Below are 22,356 nucleotides of genomic sequence, written 5' to 3' on the forward strand. Positions count from 1 at the left end.
CGTCCTCTCAGACAAAGGATCCCGAATCCAGCGCACCAGCCCACTCGGCCAGGACAGCTACTACCCTTACCCTCCCCAAAACCTCTAAATTACTACAATTATTTTATATTGACTATTATTTTCCATGTAATTCACCTTTTTCCCTCTTTTTTGAAGTTTTGACGCTTTAAATCCCTCCCCCGTCCTGATCCAACATCAAGAGTACGCATCTGACCAAAAAGGTATAAACGTTTGTGTGTCAGGTAATGCAAACACAGTTAACTGCCTAAGAAAATTAACACACATACATGATACACTTAACTGCAAACACACTGTCCTCTAATGTTCTAGTTAGGTGTGTATATACTGTAATAGCGAAACTAAATGTTTCAATCTCACTAATCATACACTTTAAGCTGGACTGAAATTATCTTATCCATAAATCGTTTTTTTAAACTATCATTGCTTCCAAATTAAAAGATAGGAATAAAATTAATCTAAAAACAAGTCGAGTTCCATGGAAGCATAGGAAATTTAAAATAATTAGTAATTATTATTATTAATTAAAATAATTAATCTAAAAACAAGTCGAGTTCTATAGAGATTGTTTAAATTGAACATCAAAAATATCGTTTTTCGTAGGAGGAATATCTCCAAGCCCCCCTCCCCCTCTTCATCCCGCGTATGTTCTTGATCATTACTATTGAAATCAATAGCAGCTTTTAACGTGTACTATTCTTTCATGCCAATTTTTGATACCTTTTTTTAATATAGCTATCGGGTAAAACCTCAAGTATCGATCTTACACAAGCTTTGACAAGTAAGAAAAATACTTATCTCTATAGTCAGAATTGCATCCTGAATCCAAAGTTATTGTGCATTTGCATCAGAAAGGAAATTAATATTCACCATATACAGACCTAGCCTATACCAACTCAGGGTATATATTTGCACGTTAGTGAGTATATGTGTATGTATGTGTATATGTATGTGTGTATGTATATGTATGTATATGTATGTATATATATATATATATATATATATATATATATATATATATATATATATATATATATATATATGTATATATGTAAGCCCTATAGATAGGTAGAGTAGCTCCATAGGAGGCTTAGGCCAAGTAGGACCTTGTCCCAGTGGGGCCCATAATAGAAACTGGGAAACCCTCCCCTGGGGGTCATAATTTCAGGTGGAGGAGGAAGAAGGCCCCTCAAATGTACACTCAGCAGGGCCAAATGCCGTGTTCACGCGTCAGATGAGTTACAAACCTTCTCCCAGTAATGGGTTAAATTGCATGGTGAAGCAGAACACCATCGTGGGAGGATCCTCTATAGGAGGACAACTGCGGCAGGGCGTAAGATCCAGATTTATGGACAACGGCCTCTGTAAAGGGCTGCCTCGACCCTTTCGGGGTACCTGCAAGACTGGGAAACTTGCGGTCAATTTTTCCCACTTGAGGAGTGGCACCCCTCGAGGAAATTATAGCCTAGTAAACAACACAGCACTCGTACGGGATTCTGATTATTGGATAATTTTCTGGGCTTGGTTTGTTTTGATGGGCGTTTTCGGGCTGAAAAACCTCTTCCTAGCTAATTTATCTACTATGGGCTGCCTCCCCGTAGTAGCATAATATTTGTAGGCATGAATATATAATGAGTCGGAGGTAATAGGCTTGGGACTGTCTGTGCAGGATTTCGACTCTTGTTGATAGAAGAGCATCGCCAAGTGCTGAAAACCATGTTGTGACCAAGATGGGCCCAGGATTGCACAAAGCCTCCAACTTACTGGAGGTCACAGGGACTTCTTGCTGTCCGGTTCTAAGCCGGCTTAAGCGCTTCGGTGTAGACTTGAGAAGATATGTTGGTCCCCATCCTGCACTGGTATCCGGGATCACTGCTTTTCTTGAGGCCAAAATAATTTCAAAGATTTAAAGAACATGAAAATTGGAACTTGGAATGTTACGACGTTAAAAAATGACTATCGCATCGACATTTTGACTGACGAATTCAGACGGTTTGAACTGGATTTATTAGGAGTTTCAGAAACTCATATCCCAGGGGTAGGAAGCATGAAATTAGGTGACATAGAATTTGTTTACTCAGGAAGGAAGGATGGGGTACATAGACAGGGAGTAGGGCTCATGATGAATAAGGAAGCTGCTAAGTCTTGTTTAGGCTGGGAAGGTATTAATAATAGAATACTAATTGCTCATTTTATGACTAAAAAGTTTAGGGTATCAGTTATAGTAGTATATGCCCCCATTGAACCAACTGATGGAGATACTAGTGACTCAGATGAATTTTACTTACAGTTACAGGAGCAAATAGACAGGGTACCAGGTAGAAATATGGTGTTTTTGCTAGGAGATTTTAATGCCCAGGTTGGTAGAAATAGGGATAGATGGTATCCTAGCCTAGGTAATTTTGGTGTAGGAAAAGAAAACAGTAATGGCTATAGACTTTTGCAATTTTGTAGGTATAACAACCTAGTTATAACCAATACGGTGTTTGGTCACAAAATGGCCCATAAGTTGACATGGTATTCACGTGATGGTAAGACAGCAAACCTTATTGATTATGTTATTGTAAACAGAAGACTAGCAGGATCAATACAAGATACTAGGGTGTATAGGAGTGCCGTTATTGATGTTAAAAGTAAAGATCACCATCTAGTAGTGTCTAAGGTTAATTTAAAGCTGAAATTTCGGAAGAGTAACTCCCTCCCGGGAAGTTATGATGTTGGTAGACTTCAGGATGAAAATTTGAGAAAAAAATTCCAGGAACAGTTGAGTACTAAACTTGAGGGTTTAAAATTTGACAATGTGGAAGATGGATGGAATAATTTCAGAAAAACAATTTGTGAAGTTGCTGATGGTGTCCTAGGGAAGAGTGCTAAGACAGCAACTAGGAATATTAGTGAAAAAGCTTTAGGTTTAATAGAGAGTAGAAGGGGTTTGTATAAGAATTATCTGAGCGATAGGTCGTATGAAAACAAAAGGAATGTAAAGAAAGTGGAGAAAGCATTAAAATATGAACTAAGGAGATGTGAAATGGAGGCGATGGATAAAATTGCTGAGGATCTGGAAGATGCGGCTAGACGGCATAATAGTAAAATATTATACTGGCATGTTAATAAATTGAAAGGGAGTAGCCGATCCGGACTAGTCCCAGTTAAAGATAGAAATGGGGTCACAATTAGTGATAAGGAAAAAGTTAAAGAAAGATGGGTGGAACATTTTGAGAATGTGCTAAACCGAGATACAGTTGCAGGAAAAGATATAGATGAAAATGAAAAAGTTTGTGATACCTTGGATGTGAAGGAAGATTTGTTTAGTGAGGAAGAATTAGCGACAGTACTAGAAGGATTAAAAAATAATAAGGCCCCAGGTGCTGATAGTATGATTAATGAGTTCCTTAAATATGGTGGCTCTGAGGTTAGGAATAAGCTACTGAAGATTATGAACATGATTTTTGAAAAAGGGGAAGTACCCAATGATTTTAGGAAAACCTTAATTAAACCACTGTATAAGAAAGGTGACAAGAGTGAATGTCGGAATTATCGAGGCATTAGTCTGGTCTCTGTAGGTAGCAAATTACTGAGTAATATGATACTTTTTAGACTGAGACATGCTGTAGACAAAGTTTTAAGGGAAGAACAATGCGGTTTTAGAAAAGGTAGAGGATGTGTCGACCATGTTTTCACTCTTAGGTTAATAATTGAGAAGTCCCTTCGTTGTCAAACACCTTTGGTCCTTAGTTTTATCGATTATGAGCAAGCTTTCGATTCTGTTGATAGAACAGCGTTAACAAAGGTCTTATCGTTATATGGTATACCAGAAAAATACATTAAAGTGATTTGCGCTATGTACGAGAATAATACTGCTGCGGTTAAGGTAGGAAATGAGGTTAGCAACTGGTTTTGTATTAAATCAGGAGTTAAGCAGGGTTGTGTTCTATCCCCCTTTATATGGATCATTTTGATGGACTTCGTCTTAAGGAGCACAGGAAAGGCAATTGGAGACCATGGAATCAAATGGGGAGGAAGAACGCTCCTGGACTTAGATTATGCTGATGATTTAAGCATATTAGATGAAAGTGTGAGCAAAATGAATGAATTTTTAGAGGTTTTACGAGTTCAGGGTGCTAAAATAGGCTTGAAAATTAATGTTAAGAAGACTAAGTCACTAAGGTTAGGAATAAGTGAAGATGAACAGGTGACCTTAGGTAACGAAAAGATTGATCAGGTTGGGAGCTTCAGTTACCTTGGTAGTATTATTAGTAAAGATGGTGGGAGCAGTGAAGATGTTAAAAGTAGAATAGCTAAAGCTCAGGGCGTTTTTTCACAGTTAAAAAAAGTTTGGAAGAATAGAAAGATAAGCCTACAAACCAAGATTAGAATATTGGAAGCTACAGTGATGACAGTGGTCAAATATGGCTCTGAAGCATGGACACTCCGAAAAGCAGATGAAAATTTACTAGATGTTTTCCAGAGAAATTGCCTACGGATTGTTCTGGGTACCCGGCTGACTGACCGTATTTCAAACAGTAGGTTGTACGAAAAGTGTGGTTCAATCCCGCTTTCTGGGGCTATAATGAAAGAAAGGTTGAGATGGCTAGGCCACGTTCTACGGATGAAGGATGACAGATTACCGAAGATTGTCCTTTTTGGCCAACCGTCTGGGGCTACACGAAAAGCAGGTCGTCCTTGTCTGGGTTGGGAGGATGTCATAAATAAGGATTTAAAGGAAATGGGAACTTCCTGGGAGGGTGTAAAGAGGGAGGCTTTAAATAGATTAGGTTGGAGGAGGAGCGTGCGTAGCTGTGTTGGCCTCAGGCGGCTTGGTGCTGCAGTGAGTTATTAGTAGTAGTAGTAGTAGTATATATATATATATATATATATATATATATATATATATATATATATATATATATATATATATATATATAGTTTATATGTATACATAATTACATTAAAATGTGAAAATTAAAACAAAAAATATTTTTAAAAGCTTTTTCCAATCAGCCCTAAGGTCGAAAGGGCGTTCGGCCATAGGGCCAAAATATTCACTGAACTGAATTCCACTGTCTTGAAAAAATTTCCAATAGTTTCTAAGTTTTGTTTGTCTGACAATTGAGTGATTCAAAAGCATAAATACCTCCACTTTAATTTTCTTTAAATCTTTAAATTTAATTTCCCATTAAATTTTAATTTTAATTTTATTAATTAAAACCTTTATTAATTAAATTTTTTAAATTTTAAAATAATTAAAATTATAATTTTCTTAGGGCTTTTCCATTAAATCACCTGGTTGCCCTACAACTTGAATACCCAAATAAAGTCTACTAGAAATAATGACAAATGCCCCAAAAACGAGAGATATTTTTTAGAGTTATGACTAATAAACCATTTAGGTTATGGGTAATTTGACTAGCATTATACCAAAAAACACTTTAATTTTTTCATCATACTCAAAACAAACAGGCGTGGGTCTACATCCCATTTCGACAGTTTTATGAGAAATCTAAAAACTGGATTTTGATACTTTCTGCAGGAATAGTTTAATGTTCAAGCATTTATTATAATAATAATAATAATAATAAATAAATAAATTAAGCAAATAATATCAAAATTTCAGTGTTTGGATTGGACTCCTCCAAAGCCTAATGTCCGTTTTTTTTTAGAAAACCCCAACAATGTCTAGGATTTCTACATTTTTCGAACGGGAGAAATAGATGAATATACAAATTTTCGTCAAAAAGTTTTCCGAAGGTTCGAGTCCTGGCATCGCTGGCCCCCAGCCTCTCATTGCGTTTCTTGGCTGAAGAGCCGTGAAACAGAAATCAAAACCACCGGTAATGGCTGTTAAGTCCATTAATATACTTTCTTTATTTATTTATACACAATGGTCAAAATCAGCATGTATTATCTTCCTCAAGTTTCAGTTTATTGGTTTATGGAAGTAATTTGGCAAGTGAAGGGCTCAATTTTTTTAAGACATGCCCTTCCTCTAAACGAATTCTTGAATGAGCTAAACTAACAAGTGTACATCGAATATAAATATACAAACTTAAAGAGCCCAGGAGGAAGGAACCCAGAGAGGTTCGCTTTCGACTCGGGTAACTGCACGCAAAAGATGATCGAAGGCATCTGACAGATCAGAGTTGACAATTATTTCGTCAAACCAATGAGAATAGTGAAATTCTATTCGCTCGCCACTTCGAATCATGTCACGGAATTCATCGTCCTAGAATGAGAAATACTGAATATATGTGGCTAGTACGCATACGGGGCCGCATCCGTTCTCTACGGCAGGGCTACCATTGACACAACAAAATATCGAATATTTAATTGCAAGAATTTCCGCATTTGAGAAAAATCCCAAGATATTAGTTACTTGGTTGTTTTACATTTGCTGTTTTTTTTCTTTCATAGGCATGTATTTTGGGGGGGATACCTGACGCGGGGGTGCCATGGATATTCTGTGGTAGCCACAACACTGCAGGGTAGAGAATTTGGAGTGGCGAAACCCTATATAGGCCAGTGTATTCTCCTGATGAGCCCTTATGTTGGGTGTTACCTCTGAATTATTTGTCTATATTATTTTTTCTATTGTTTGGTAAATGACGACTTATACTTATTGACGACATGACTGCCTGTCCATGGATTATTCTTTATGGTTGATTGTGTATGACTATGCTGTTTGACCTATGTGATTGTATGGATGAGTAGGGTTAAGGCCTCATTCAAGTGCTGGTCTATATTAATCACTAATTTAGGAAAACAGTCTTCCTTTTCTCCTTCTGTCTCTCTCTTTTTTTTTGTGTTTGTGCTGTTGCATTGGTGATTTCTCTTTTCATGATATTAATACAGTTTTTGAGAGTAATGTTAGTATACGTGTTCCAAGATCCCCAGCTCAGCGTTGAAATCCCGAAATTTTGAGAAAAACTCAAAAGCTCGACGCTCAAAAGCTCAAAACTCAAAAGCTCAAACTCAAAAGCTCGACGGAACAGTGCTGCGAATAAAAATAAACTCAAGTATTCTGAGCCGCTCTAATTTTCCCAAGTTCCATTTTGAATTGTTTATATATATTATAGAGGATGGAGTCTATTCAACTCTGATAATGTGTGCTGTTAGATAACCTATCATGGCTATCTAAGGTGCCGGCCGAGTTTACTGGAGGCCAAAAGTTGAAATACTTCTGGCCGAAAAATATTTATTATTCTCATTTTCTTCCATGATTTTCCTAAAATCTATGGAAAAAAGATAAGCACTTTTATTTGCCAAGTTGAAGCTCTTAAATGAATTAGGCTGCAATTTTTCAGTGCTTTTATGTCTTAATTCTAGACTTATTATTCCAAATAGCATGATAACTTCATAAATTATTCAAATTTTTGGTTTAGAGCCCGAATTTACCTGAAATTAATTTTTATTTCCCGTACTCTATCATTTACCATCATGGCTAGCTAAATTTATCAGTTTTGCATATTGAGAATTTGTAGTAGCATACCTTGTTTTAACCAATTATGTCTGGCTACCCAAATTTGTAAAAATAAATAAATCGAAGATTCGAATTTAATGTAGGTGACCTTAAAGTGAAAATAAATTTAAACGAAAAGATTACTATGTCACCGAGTAGAGAGGACGTAGGATCTAATTGTTTAAAAAATAAATTAAAAAAAGATCTTGAAACGAACAGAAATTGTCCTATATTTAAGGCACACCGTAGCTCATCTCCACTCCCCGATCTTAACACTAATCTACCAAGTGCTTTCCTGAAAGCATTGTAGAATACAAAGTTTAGCCCGATTTACGCTTGTCTATCAAAACATTGATTTAAACATGGTTTAAATCAAATACAATTGATTTAAATTTTTAAAATTTTACAATCAATTTTACATTTTACAAATTTTACATTAAAATTTTTTACAAAATAAAAATTTTACAATCAAATGCTAAAATTTTGGAAACATGTGTCTAGAATTCGAATCAGAGAATCTGCTGCTGAAGAAGACATGAAAAAAGGCTTATTCTACGGTAAAGTCCAGGAACCTGGACGAAGACGGAAGCCCCCCCCCCCGTTAAAGGGCGAATTCTGATCATTTCAAGATTTAACATCGGTTTTCGATTTGAAAGTAAAAAGAATCTATCATAAACATAACATTATTCAGGGATGTCATAAATACGAGGAAGCTACCATCCCCTCACTCTTTACCTTCATGCCCACTTGTACAACAATGCTTCGAGAAAGAACTGCTTGTGTGGCACTTCCTTTAGACTATAAAATTATACTTTCACTTGTCGATTATAAATTATACTTGTAATTTTTACTTGTATAAATTATATATTTACTAGCTGTTGGGGTGGCGCTTCGCGCCACCCCAACACCTAGTTGGTGGGGGCGCTTCGCCCCCTCCCCAAGCCCCCCCGCGCACGTAAGTCGTTACGCGCCATAATAGTTACGCGCCATTGTAGTTGTGTCCCTATGTCCCACCTGTGAATATAGATATATATATATATATATATATATATATATATATATATATATATATATATATATATATATATATATATATATATATATATATATATATATATATATATATATATATATATATATATATATATATATATATATATATATATGGTTTTAACTACGTAAAACTTACGAATATACAACATTCTTTGCTGTCCCATTGTCTTTGCATATAAATAGATTGTCAGGTTTACCGACTCTTGAACATGCAACATATAATGGTCCATGGGAAAACAATCTGTATTCAGATCTATACCTCATGATTCTAATGATTGCCCTTGAGCTTTGTTGATGGTGATTGCTAATCGACCATTCCCTGTCCCGGTGTCCCGGTCGTCATTTATATCCCCCTGTTTCCCCCGGTGTCCGCGTTGTAGTTGTGTCCCTGTGTCCCGGTCGTCATTTATATTCCCTGTGTCCCGGTCGTCATTTGTATCCCGGTGTCCCGGTCTGTATATACATTCGTTTTTTAGTTTTGTTTTTCTCCTTTATTTTTTTCCTTTTTTTTTCTTTTTTAGTTTATTTAGATTTTTAGATTTTGTAGTTTTTTTATTAGTTTTTAGTTTTTTTTCTTTTTAGTTTTTTTTGTAGTTTTTACCTTCTTTTTAGTTTTGTTAGTTTTTTTTTTTACTTATGTCCTGGTCGTCATTTATACTCCCTGTGTCCCGGTGCTTTGTTGATTGCTAATCGAACATTCCTTTTGTCCTGGTCGCTTTCTCTTTGAGTGTCGTCATTTATTTTTTTCTTTTTTAGTTCTTTTAGTTTTTACCTTTTTTAGTTTTTTTTTAGTTTTTTAGATGAAAATTTTTTTTTAGTTTTTTCCTTTTTTTCTTTTTAGTTTTTTATTGGTTTTTACCTTTATTTTAGCTTATTTTTCAGTTTTTTCCTTTTCTTAGTTTTTTTTTTTTTTTTTTTTTTTTTTTTTTAGTTTTTTACCTTTTTTTAGTTTTTTTAGGTTTTTAGTTTTTTTAGTTTTTTAGCTTTTTTACTTTTTTTATTAGTTTTTAGTTTTTTTTGTAGTTTTTGCCTTTTTTTAGTTTTTTCAGTTTTTTTTTAGTTTTTTATTGGTTTTTACCTTTATTTTAGCTTATTTTTCAGTTTTTCCCTTTTTTTAGTTTTTTTTAGTTTTTAGTTTTTTTAGTTTTTTAACTTTTTTTATTTTTTTTATTTTTTTTAGTTTTTTAGCTTTTTTATTTTTTTTATTAGTTTTTAGTTTTTTTTGTAGTTTTTGCCTTTTTTTAGTTTTTTTAGTTTTTTAGCTTTTTTATTAGTTTTTATTTTTTTTTTGTAGTTTTTGCCTTTTTTAAGTTTTTTTAGTTTTTTAGCTTTTTTATTTTTTTTATTAGTTTTTAGTTTTTTTTGTAGTTAGTTTTTTTAGTTTTTTACCTTTTTTTAGTTTTTTTTAGTTTTTTTAGTTTTTTAGCTTTTTTATTTTTTTTATTAGTTTTTAGTTTTTTTTTGTAGTTTTTGCCTTTTTTTAGTTTTTTTAGTTTTTTAGCTTTTTTATTAGTTTTTTGTTTTTTTTGTAGTTTTTGCCTTTTTTTAGTTTTTTTAGTTTTTTAGCTTTTTTATTTTTTTTATTAGTTTTTAGTTCTTTTGTAGTTTTTGCCTTTTTTTAGTTTTTTCAGTTTTGACGTCACCTGATCCAGTTTTTTCAGGTGACGTCACCTGATCCACGATCCACAGATCCACAGACAACTTATTTTTATATATATAGATAATAAATTATACTTGTAATTACACTTGTCGATAGCACTATCCATCGACAAAAGCGACAAAATAGAAAGATTGCAGAAAAGGGCCTGCAAAATAATATTGGGAAGTGGTTATGTTGACAACGAGACGAGCCTCAAATTTCTAAAGTTGGAGTCTCTTAAAGAGAGAAGGTTGTGGATTTCGGTCGAAAAATCCTTGACTCGGAAACACGCCGTGATCTTCTTCCGGGTTTTGAGACACGCCAAACTCAACATTCCACTAGGCTCAGAGAGAGAATGAAGAACGATGCAAAGCCGGAGCAACCGCCGATCTACTCATCCGAGCGGTACCTGAAGTCATTTGGTCCGCACTTCGTAAATCATTATAATGGTAACTTGGAAAAATAATTGTTAATAAACCATGTTTGAATAATTTAATTTTTTGGTGGTTTAAATTGTTTTTGACCTCCGCAGTTATTTTTGTAATTGATAAGAATATTAAGGCAAAATAAAGTGAATTTGAGTTTGAATAAAACAGGATTCACCTAAATACGAGGGACACCAACAACCTTATCGAACACTCAATGCGCCAAAAGCTCAACTCTTTTTCATAATGCTTTCCATATTTAAAAATTCCTGTCTTCCGTTAAAAACTGCCATTTCTACAATTGGAGCTATCCCCATTAAGCATCTATATTGCATACTCAAGTCCAAATATATTCCTCAGAATCGACAGAGATTTGAAGTCAAGCCCCCTTCTCCTATTTTCTACAATAATATCAAGGATGTTAATTATATAAAAAAAAGTAGGCTTTAAATGCTCTTTTTGGTGCCTTAGTCCCCCACACCTAAAAAAAGATCTAGTAGGCTCTTTTATAATATTTGGTGCGTACCTATACACCGATTTACAAATTTAATCATTATCATACAATTACGTCTACAATTCGTTATTTTAAAAATTTGACTAGATAGGATTTTGAGCCAGCTAGAGCAAACACCGTTATTAACAGCATAAGATTACCAAAATCGGCGTTTTGCTGTGGCGTGATTTCTTTTCTGACTTTAAATGCGCTAGAAACTTGGATATCGGTTTGAACGAGTTCTATCCCAAAAATTTTACGACCAACAATTCCGCACAATCATCACTGAAAAAAAACACGCACACACACATCCGTGACCACCTTCCCCAGAAAACTATTAATTTCACTGGTTTGCAGATAGGGCCTTAATATTTCTGAATAGGATTATCAAGCATGCTTAATTTGATGGAGTGATTCTTAGCAAGAAAGCAGCATTTTTGGAGAATGTTTTCTACCTTTTTCTGAAGTACCGCAAATATTCTTATGTAATAAGAATTATTATGTAATATTCCTTATGTAATAAGAATTAGTAAGAATTATTATGTAATATTATGTAATATTCCTTATGTAATATTCTTATGTAATCTGTACACTAAAACTGATGAACTTTACGTATTTCGAATCAGCAAACAATTTTTAAGACCCCACTACCTTTTTATTGTAATCAAAATGAGCTGAAAATGGGCTATTCAAAAGCCCCAATATTTCGGCTTCCCTTCCGGAAGCCTTTACCAACGGGTAAAATAAAAGGAAGAAAAAAATGTAATGCATTAACTTAATTAGCTTAATAATTAACTTAATTGCATAAATTTAAAGTAACAAAAAAAATTAGATTAAACTCGGCCAAAAATATAAATTGCAAATAATTTTAATTGTAAAGTTAAATCGTATTAAATTGATTAATTAACTTAAATTAACTAAAGTAAATGTGTTTAAGTAATTTAACGCATGCATAAAAAGACGAGAAAAAACTAAAATGCTGTAGAAGAAATTAAACAAAATGGATGAAACCCTTCGGATGTCAATACACTAGGATATAAATTATTATTTTACATATTTTCTTTTCTTTTAAAGTTCACTGTCTTATTAAAAGTTTTACCCATTTTCAACAGTTGAATTTCAATTTGATTATATTTCTAACCAGCATAAAATGCTAATTATTTTTTTATGTGAAAATTGGTATTATTTACCTTTTTTTTAAGATTCGCTTTCTATTGAAGCCCTGTGGTTGCAGAGTGGATTGATGCCCTGCCTGGCAATATGGGTCCAGAAATCGATCGCCATTGACGCAAGGTTGGGCAGCTGCTCGGCTGTGATGTGACATTTGTTATTATTTCGTTTCTTTTTTTTATTTCTCCTTCTACTCCTGTGGTTGCACAGTAGATTGATGCTATGATTGGCAATACGAGGCCAAGAATCGATCCCCGTAACGGGCTCCAGAATCAATCCCCGTTGATGCAATGTTGGGCAGCGGACCCGCTATGATCAACCGAGTTCGTTGATTTTTGAATTTAAAAAAAGTGAATAGTTGTGGAAAAAGTCAAAGTCATGGTGTGATGAGGACATCGTTATTATTTCTTTCTATTTTTTTTTATTTCGCTTTCTACTAAAAACTCCTACCCTGTCCCTCTACTAAAATGTCTGACTAAACCAAAACTAACTCGAATGTCTCCTTGTCCCTGTAAAATCACCTAGCAACTGAAACGTCGATTCAACGCCCTATGCACCAGCAATGTATTTTGATAATGTTAATCCTTATCCTCTAGCACCCAGCAACTGAAACGTCAATACTACACCCTATGCACCAGCAATGGATCTGGAGGATCTTTATCTTTATCCTTTCTACTGCGTAACCGTAGTTGCAGAGTGGATTGATGCTCTTGTTGGCAATACGGGTCCGGAAATCGATCCCCGTTGACGCAAGGTCAGGCAGAGGACCGGCTATGATGTGACCATTGCTATTATTTCTTTTCTTTTTTTATTTCGCTTTCTACTGCAGCCCTTTGGTTGTAAAGTGGATTGATGCTCTGCTGGGCAACACGGGCCCAGGAATCAATCCCCGTTGAAGCAAGGTTCGGCAGCGGGCCGGCTACGTGCCCCTGTAAAAAAGAGTCAACAACTAAAAGTACACAAAAAATTATGCAAGGAACTCACATGGAAAGCGATTAAGAGTTTTAGGGGTGGCTGTGTAATACAAGGAACTCACAGGAGAAGCGATTAAGAGTTCTTAGAGGAAGAAAGCTGTATTATGCAAGAAATTCAGGGGGGGAAGCGATTAAGAGTTTTTAGGGGGGCGTGATATACAAGGAACTCACAAGAGAAGCAATTAAGATTTTTTTAGAGGGAGAAAGCTTCATTACGCAAGGAACTCAGGGGGGAAGGGATTAAGAGTTTGCAAGTTTGCACAGGGGAAGCAATTAAGAACTTGTAGAAGGGGGGACCGTGTAGCTGTCTGAACCACGTACAGTGAATTAAGTAAAGAACCTGAATAACAAAGCGTACCGTGAATCCTCTTGAGTTTGTCTCGTCAAAAGTTGACCTGGCGTAGGAAGAGTGGCGTGTTTCTTTAAGAACTTCAAAAGCCGGTGGCTTAATATAAATGATGTAAGGCTTCAAATCAGCGGTCCTTACAGTTTTCAATGCCTAAAAATATTACACAAAGAAAATACTAAAAAATTACCAAATATCAAGAAATACAGTTCTTAGGGCAGTCCAAAATCGATTATCAAAATTTTAATATGATTTAAATTTTTACTACGAATACAAAGATTTTAATTGCTTTTACAGAAAGGAGAGGAAAACTAATTTGTATAAAGTTTAATTTAATTATATTATTCAACTACATTATTTTATTGCATTATATAATTTGTATTATATAATACGGTAATACTCTATATAAAATTACATATAGTCTAATATTATTATATAATATCATACAATACAATTATATATATACGTATTATTTAGTACATTAATGCTATAATATTCGTTTGGCATCTGAAGTGTGAAAATCTACATGTTTTTAAGCCGGATTAAGTTTTGAATATATTGCAGTGGAATACAGTGACCGTCAGTTATTATAAATTTTTTCGCAATAATTGAAATAACACATTGTTATTTATGGACTGCATTACTATTGAATATTGTACTTACTCACATAAGGTTATGTGTCGTCTTTAGTTCACCTATCGAAATTGTTTGGTGGCGAACTGATTTTTAATCTCCCTCTCCGAAAATTGCAGTGGTGTTTCTACTTATTTATTCACTAACATTATCTAAAAATTTTAATTCTGAAACGCCATCCATATTCCAAATGCTTGGGGTGCGTCAGCAGTGAGAGCGCAATTAAGGAACATTGGCAGTACTCTGCAGGTGTCTCGGGCAACAAGCAGAAGAGGGGAGGGACCCATCGCAAGGGCCGTACGTACCTGCTAGCATTTATTTACCCTTAAATTGTAGAGAATAGGTTAGTGGCCCCTACGCTTCCCCTGTTCCTGGACGGACTTGGTCCACCGCTTAATGTGTGCTTACTAAAGGATTGGCGTGCTATATGGACTATGATTACTGAATGCGCATCGAATAAACTTTTCGGAGAAGATATCATATTATATACATGCCTAGTTCTATTCATGTCTGTCTGGTGCTGAACTTTTTAAAACAGTCAGTTTCCAAAGATAAAGACACTATGTTAAAGGTTTGTACTCAATTTTTTGCAAAAGATGCAATTAAGCAGGCAATTGAAACCTACAAAGTTGCACCAACGGTTGACATACTTGAGAGGAGAAAAGGATCATATCCAGCGTCATCATTTTTGTCGGACATTTTTGAACTGCTATGCGGCATCAAAGAAAAGTAAGATTTGCAGATGATTGCAATACTTGACCCATCGGATGTGCCTTCTTTTCCAACGGACCCCCCTACAACAGTGGCCTCACGCCTAATTTTTCTGGCGAAAAACAGGAATCATGTTTGCAGAGTTCAAGCCCAGTTATCTGGACACTGATGCCAGCTCGCCAATGCCACTCTGTTCCTGTGGTGCTGTCAAATATTCCTTACAATATTAATATGCGAAACCCTACAAATCAGCGTGATTTTGTGAAAGCTTGGCTGTGCTGACAAGGTGAAACATATTGTTAGTCGCCAAAATGGACTGGCAGTCCATATGATTCAGGAAGATTCTGCAGTAGCAGCAGTGGCTGCAATACCTAGTATTCAGAAAATTCGGGCTAGGATTATAAGAACCGAGTACGCAGGTATTATGAAAATTGACACTGATTTTAATGTTTCTCAAATCTCCGTGCTCGCAAAAAGTATAATTTCTGCGACACGCTTCGGAAATTCAAGAGTTGTGCAACTGAAGTTTAAAACATGATGACCCTGATCATGCATTGAAGTTTGGAATGAGGATCGAATATTGTTTATTTCGTGTCACTCGACCGATCAAAAAACCCAAGCAGTGCCTCAACTACTAAGGATTCGGACATTTCGCTCGGGAGTGTTCAAATCCGACGAAGTGTAGTAGATGTGCGGGTGATCATACTAATAAGGATCATGCGTGCCAAGCAGACATAAAATGTGTAAACTTTGGAAAAACCCACAGAATTAACAGCTTGATTTGTGTAGAAACGAAAAAACACTTTCCCGCTCAAGGCCAAAGAAACAATGTTACAGCCCCAGGGCGTTAAAAATTTATGTCAGTATTTTATCAGAATATAAATGGTGCCCATTATAAACTAGGAATCATTGAAAATTTGTATAATACTTTTGATATTGTGTGTCTTGCTGAGCACCTTTTAAGTGAAAATAATGTGTCATTGTTAGAGCGTTTGCCTAATTCTCAGTTTTTTGCACGCCAGCAAATATTAGAACTGGCAGACCTTTAGGTGGTGTAGCTATTGGGATAAATAAAAGTTCGCCGCTTCTTTTTTTTAGATTCAAGTAACATTTATATTGCTGTTGATCTAAAATGTTTTGTAGTGTTGTGTATTTATATGCCAACTAATTACCGTACCCATAATTCTGATAGGAAGTTTGCATCAGCTTGTGCGTGACTATCAAAGATTCTACACAGAATTCAAGCTACCAGCACGTGGCTTGTCATCTGTGGTCATTTCAACATGAATCTGAATGACCCTTCACTGCCGCTTACACAAATGTTTCTGCCGTCACTTCCACTTGGTCTGTCTGTCTTACCTAAATCTAAAGCTTTCTCAGCCATCTTGGTTACGCAGACGATATCCTTCAATTATCGGATGATCTCCAGGTTCTTCAAAAAACAATTCATACAGTTTGCTCTGGTCTTAATACGATTGGGCTTCAAGTCGTCCCCTCTAAAACTGAGCTTCTCGTCTACGGTTCGTCTCAACAACCTTCCGTTACTGTCAATGTCGGCCAGAAACTATTTCTAAATCGTCCTCTCTGAACTATTTAGGTCTCCCGTTTGGATCAAATGTTAAAAATACTAAAACACTCATTGTCTCGGCATTGAAGGAAAAGCTTAGAAAATCGTATGGGCTGCTTGATCGAGTTAAAGGCCAGTTTCACAAAATAAAACTGGACACACTTTAAAACTTTTTTTTGCACCGCAAGTCTTTTTCTTGGTCCCATTTTTGCAAATATCTTCTGCAATTGCCGCTTTGGACTCGGAACCGGTACATTTCCAGTAGACATGGCGCTTTCGATATTTCCTCAAAAATGGACCAGCTTGTGGATATGTTCCACAAGCGTTAAGAAAATGTTGTCGACATTCCACTTAACTTAATTGTACTGCTAAAGTAGCTGACATGTTGTTTGTTTTTTCTTTTGTGAGTTTTTTCTTGTTTATTGTTTCCACTTTATTTTGCTGTATTTTTGTGCTCTTCTAAGTGCATTTTATGTATGTAAAAAGGGTTTAAATAAATTATTATTATTAATTATATTAAATTATTACTCTATGCCTATCTACTTTAGTTCTACCCTAGGATGGATGATAGACGATCTATCAAAAAGTAAAATGAATCATTTTTACACAAATCAGGAAAGTTACGCCAGCCGTGCCTCCCACAGAGATCATTTGTCTCGGCTTTACTCCATTTAGCTATAAATCTCAAGTTTTATTCACTTCCACCAAGCTGATTTTATCTAAAAAAATTAACCAGTTTTGAATTAAAAATAAGTTGGTGGATGTGAATAAAAACTTGAGAGTCACAGCTAAATAGAGTAAAGCCAAGACAGATGATCTCCGTGAGAGGCAAAGCTGGAATAACTTTTTCAGAATTTTATAAAAATACGTATTTTTAATAATTTCTTAAGCCACGCTGCTTTTCCATTTACGAAAAATTGATTTTAAAAAAACGGGTTTTTTTGTGGTGTTTTATTTGTCGTGGTCTTTTATTTACGACGTCTTAAAAAAGTCTTAAATAGTCGGTTTGTAATTTTTTTAATTTTTTTCCCCCGTTGGGTAGGCTCCCGGACGTGGGGCCGAAATATTCGGAGTATTTTTATTTATTTTTTTTAGTTAAAGTGTAGTTTATATATTTTATTTTTGTTCACTGCTTTATAGAAATTGAACCCGTTTTTTCTTAAATCAATTTTTCGTATTTTTAATATGAATTTATGTATTCATTAACTTATTATTATTTAATGTATATAAATAATATTAATTCAATCTATTTATATAGTTTAATTTAATTATGATTAATTATGATAAAGTTTAACAAAATTAATCTTAATATAGCCTATTGTATTTATAACTCTGAAAGTAAACATTAATCTTAACATGGTTGAATAAAAATAAATGACTTTAACAGTAATTAAACACCCTGCCAAGTTTTTAAGGTCATTTGAATATGAATGTGTTACAATTAATATCCCACATGATATTTTAATTTACGATGATTTATTATTTTTGTCTAACAAAAGATTTTGTCTCATTTAGTTTATGGTGTTTTTCCCTTCATTTGTGCACCATTTTCAGAATTTGTTTACGTGAAATAACCGGGCCAATAGATTTATTCCTTTATCTATATTTATAAAAAAAAGAAGAAGTAAAAAAAAAACTAGTAAAAAGAAGTAAAAAGAAAAAAAGTAAAAAAAAGTGAAAAAAGCAAAAAAAGTAATAACGAAAAAAAAGTAAAAAGAAGTAAAAAAAAGAATAAAAACCAATAAAAATAAATGCGACAATATCTCACCTGATAACAAGGGTTGAGCTTACGAAGATAGCCAGCGTTCATTTGTTGGATACTACTAGATTTCTTTCGTATATACCATCTTACAAACAATTATCTATAATTACAACGACATCTATTATAACAAAATTTCACACCAACAGTTTCATGGAAACGATACCACAACGAAAGAATTTTCCACAATTCTACTTTATTTACAAGATTATATTAAAAATTTGTAGCACAAGATCCCTCACCCTCTTCAGGGGCGGATACAGAATTAATGTTTGAGGAACACTCATAAAATTTGGCTCTTCCATGGGTATTTTTCGTCCCTCTAACCCAAAGATTAGTGCAATTTTCACCCTTTTGGTGGGTATATGCCCCTAAAACAATCCCTTGAATCTACTCCAGCCCCCTTAACAGCCTCAGTGGGACCGTTTTCCATAAAAACTATCGAAATAGCGCGCCGGAAGATCTTGTACCAGGGGACAGGTATATCCCCTAGCAAACTAGCTACACTAATGGATAACCGTACTGTCAATAAAGTAATTAGTTTCTCTTCAGTCTTCCACAATCAAAAGACAGTACGTTCATTTCTCAGCGGTGACGAATAGATCAGTAAAATTTTTCTTACGCATGTGCAAAGAGAAGAGGAAGAAAAACGAAGAAAGTTGAGAATAACAACTGAGAAATAGAATAAATCTTACTTGATAATGCGGGTTGAGCAAACAAAGATAGCCAGCATCCATTTGTTCTTGGATACTGTCGGCGGCAGTGCCATACAAATTTCCTTTATATTCTCCATATTCAATGTAGCGGCCAGCAGCTATATCTTTCTCCATTTGCGAGCGGTTAACAAAATGATAGTCTTCTCCCTCAATTTCACCCGGTTTTGGCGATCGAGATGTATCTAATGTAAAATAGAAAGGACAATACAGAAAAATCCTGTATAACAGTAATTCTTTGAGAGAGGGTAGCGGTCCTCTTGTATTATCTTTACTTTTTCGCTGTCAACAACGTTATCACAGCTTTTTTCGGTCTGTTGGTGTTCTAAAATTACATGACAGAACCCGCTCTAATTGGCAGCCAAATCTATTTAAGCTACGAGGCAGCATTTGCTGTTAAAATAGCCTATTAGCGATTTAGTTAGATTTAGGGTGAGGCAAAAAAGTTAAACGAAACCAATATTATTTCATGTTTTCATTTTACTATTTCCTCCCACCCTATATAATCTTTGGTAGCCTAATATAGCCCGGTTTCCCACTCATTCTCTATAAGGTTTTCTCTAATACGATATTGGAGTTGCCAAATACTTCTTTTTGTGAATATGCTGTAACATCTCACTATGAATTAGCTACTATTTATGTTCATGAACCACGATCAGGTAGCATATTAAACGAAAAAGGTTACAAAGAAAAATTTTTTTTTGCTTTTTATTTCAATAAAAATATAAAAAAAATACAAAGAAATAACCAGCTGTAAAAAAAGAAAAACTACGACCTTGCAAACAGAAACTGAACCTGAACAGCTTTATTAAATAAACTATTGTCTCCTACGCCCCCCTCCCCTATGATGTCACAATGGGTTGATGCTCTACTTAGCAATACGGGGACCGGGCTTGCTACAAGTCCCTATAAAAATGGCACAGGGAAACGTGGATTCTACGCCCTATGCGCCAGTATTGCTTTTTGAAGATCTTTGTCCTTTTATCCTCCAATGCTCTGGATGATGTAACAAGCTTCAAATTAGCTCCCCTCAGAATTCACATACTTCACATTTGATGTGAAGTCGCCATTACTGGTAGCGTTTCAGCAGCTAAGTCTTTAGAAGGCCTCCGCCATTTCACATAAATGTGGTGGGAGAGATGATGTTTTCAATTTTGTTTTAGTGAAATACAAAAAATCGTGTTTTTGCAAATACATAGGGGGCATTTTTTATTGTTTTATTTAGTTAGAATACAAATAAGCAGGTATTTTGCAAAAAATAGAAGGATAGTCCCCCCCCCCCCGAATTGGCACCCCCTGGGAGGATAAAACTGTCAAAACTGACTGGCTATGGGTTAAAATTGGCTATTCACCTGTAGAAAAAAATTGGAATTTTTTTAATTCTATCCCATTTTATATGTATCTCTTCTCTTTTTAGAAAATCATTTTCAAAAACCTTCCTATCTGTTAAATATCCTTATCTTATTCCAGTGTTTTATTATTGTATGTGTTTTAATGTTTTGTAAAAATTTATTATTATATCATTGTATTGTGTCACCCATTACAAGCTCAGCTTCTTGGGCTTAGTAAACGTTTTTCGTTTGCAATCTTTTTTTTTAGTATTCATAAATGATTAATTGATTAAATGATTGATTGTGCTCCGACTCCCTTTGAACAATAGAAATAATAGCACGAATTAATGGCATGCACACCAGTACACATGAAAAGGCCGGCAATTAATTATTTTGATAATTATTATTAACAAAAAAGTTATATTTAAAGTCTAATTCACTATGAATAATTTTTAGCAGGCTTTTGTAGCGTAAAATTTTTTTATAGACTAGTTATTATTTTAGACTAGTTTATTTTGGCAAGAGCCAAATTGCTGCACTTTATTGTTGTATTTGGACAAATCTTTTAACTCTTTTCTTTCCATTATCGTTTCCTGTGAAATTTTCTGCGCTACTGAAAACCAATAGCTAGTGTACGGAATATTGTGCGACAACTTTTTTGCATATTATGTCTACTTTTCCGATGTAATCTTTTTGAAACTTTTTAAGGCTTCAACCACTTTGTTCAGGCCGTTGGCTTTAGCGTGGTTTATTTCCTTGAAAAAAAATGGAAAATGAAATTAGGGTGTGTCTGAACAGCATAAAGTAGTAAGTTAACACTAGATTTTAACAAAAAAGTTATATTTAAAGTCTAATTCACTATGAAGAATTTTTTAGAAGGCTTTCGTCGCTCAATGTTCTATCTGCCCAGTTGGTAGGTGCCCCTGAATCCGACTACAGTACATGGCAGATTTGTTATATCTAATTCCCATTACTTGTACAAAAAAGAAAGATACTTACATGGTATGGTTGTTTTGTATTTATCCGGATCCAGTGATATGAGCCGCCGTTTGAGTTCATTTCTTCCAACACCAGGTGGACCAATCAAAACCAACGGTCTAAAATACCCCGGCCTTGGATACAGTTTTGCCACTTCTTCATACGTTGGTATTTCTTCTCGATCGAAATCTTCAGATTCTACCAAGTTATAATTAATTTTGATAGTCTTCGAAGTTGGCGAAAGCAAAGGCGGTAATGTGGGAGGAAAGCGCGGGGTCTTTGGACACGATAAAAGCGAGCAAAATGTAGCTAAAATAATAAAAGGCGCGTGCTTTGAAAACATAAAATTTAAGTGACAAAACACCAAAGAAGCTTTAGTCCACTACTTCCGAAATATGCAGAAAGTGGAAAGAGAAACATTGAGTTAAAAGCAGCAATACAAAGCGATTAAGAATGTTTATTAGCAACTTATATACGGTAGAAGTAATGCAAATGATTATATTCTACTATCCTATCAGGCTATTGTTATTTGCCACTATACCAGATCGTATTAATCCTCGTCTTGATTGATATCATTCACCCTGTCAGCAGCAGGGTCATCCCTGACTTGACAGCCAATTATAGCCGTTGGAATATTTGAAGGCTGTCCAGTTATATTGACTGACCAATAATAACTGTCAGTTCAAAAATGATCCACCTATAAAAAATGCTGCTGACAAGGTCAATGATGTCAATCAAGACGATGCTTTACTTTTCATTTACCTGGTTATGCAATATTCTCTATGGTTGCGCTTTCAGTTCTTTCATTAATTGTTCATTTCATGAATTGCAAATATATTTGGACACCATTGCTTTTAGCTCCCTTAAAATAAACAGCTTATATAAACAATGATATAAAAATTCTTGTAGGTGGTTAGAGACTAATATAGAATATTTTCTATTGGTAATTTTAGAAATTAAGTGCTAGCTATTATCAAATGAGATACGAACCCCTTTCGAATTTTAGATGAAATCTACCGATTGGGTTTAGTTTTGTGAATCAAAACTTTAAATAGTTCAATTCCCTCCCGAAAGAAAACATCATAACTTT

General features: G+C 34.7%; 1 protein-coding gene across 1 annotated transcript; it reads right to left on the minus strand.

Annotated features, from left to right (window-relative positions):
- Positions 1 to 4,952: 4,952 nt before the first annotated feature.
- LOC136041537 (MAGUK p55 subfamily member 7-like) lies at positions 4,953 to 21,575 on the minus strand (the record flags this gene model as incomplete). Its single annotated transcript, XM_065726230.1, is given in 4 exon segments — positions 4,953 to 6,241; positions 13,587 to 13,727; positions 18,940 to 19,142; positions 21,288 to 21,575. Coding segments are annotated over 4 exon segments (809 nt in total), but the record flags the coding sequence as incomplete, so codon positions are not given.
- Between the last annotated feature and the right edge of the window lie 781 nt (positions 21,576 to 22,356).

Source organism: Artemia franciscana, unplaced genomic scaffold, assembly GCF_032884065.1.
Source record: "Artemia franciscana unplaced genomic scaffold, ASM3288406v1 PGA_scaffold_231, whole genome shotgun sequence".
Taxonomy (NCBI): Eukaryota; Metazoa; Arthropoda; class Branchiopoda; order Anostraca; family Artemiidae; genus Artemia; species Artemia franciscana.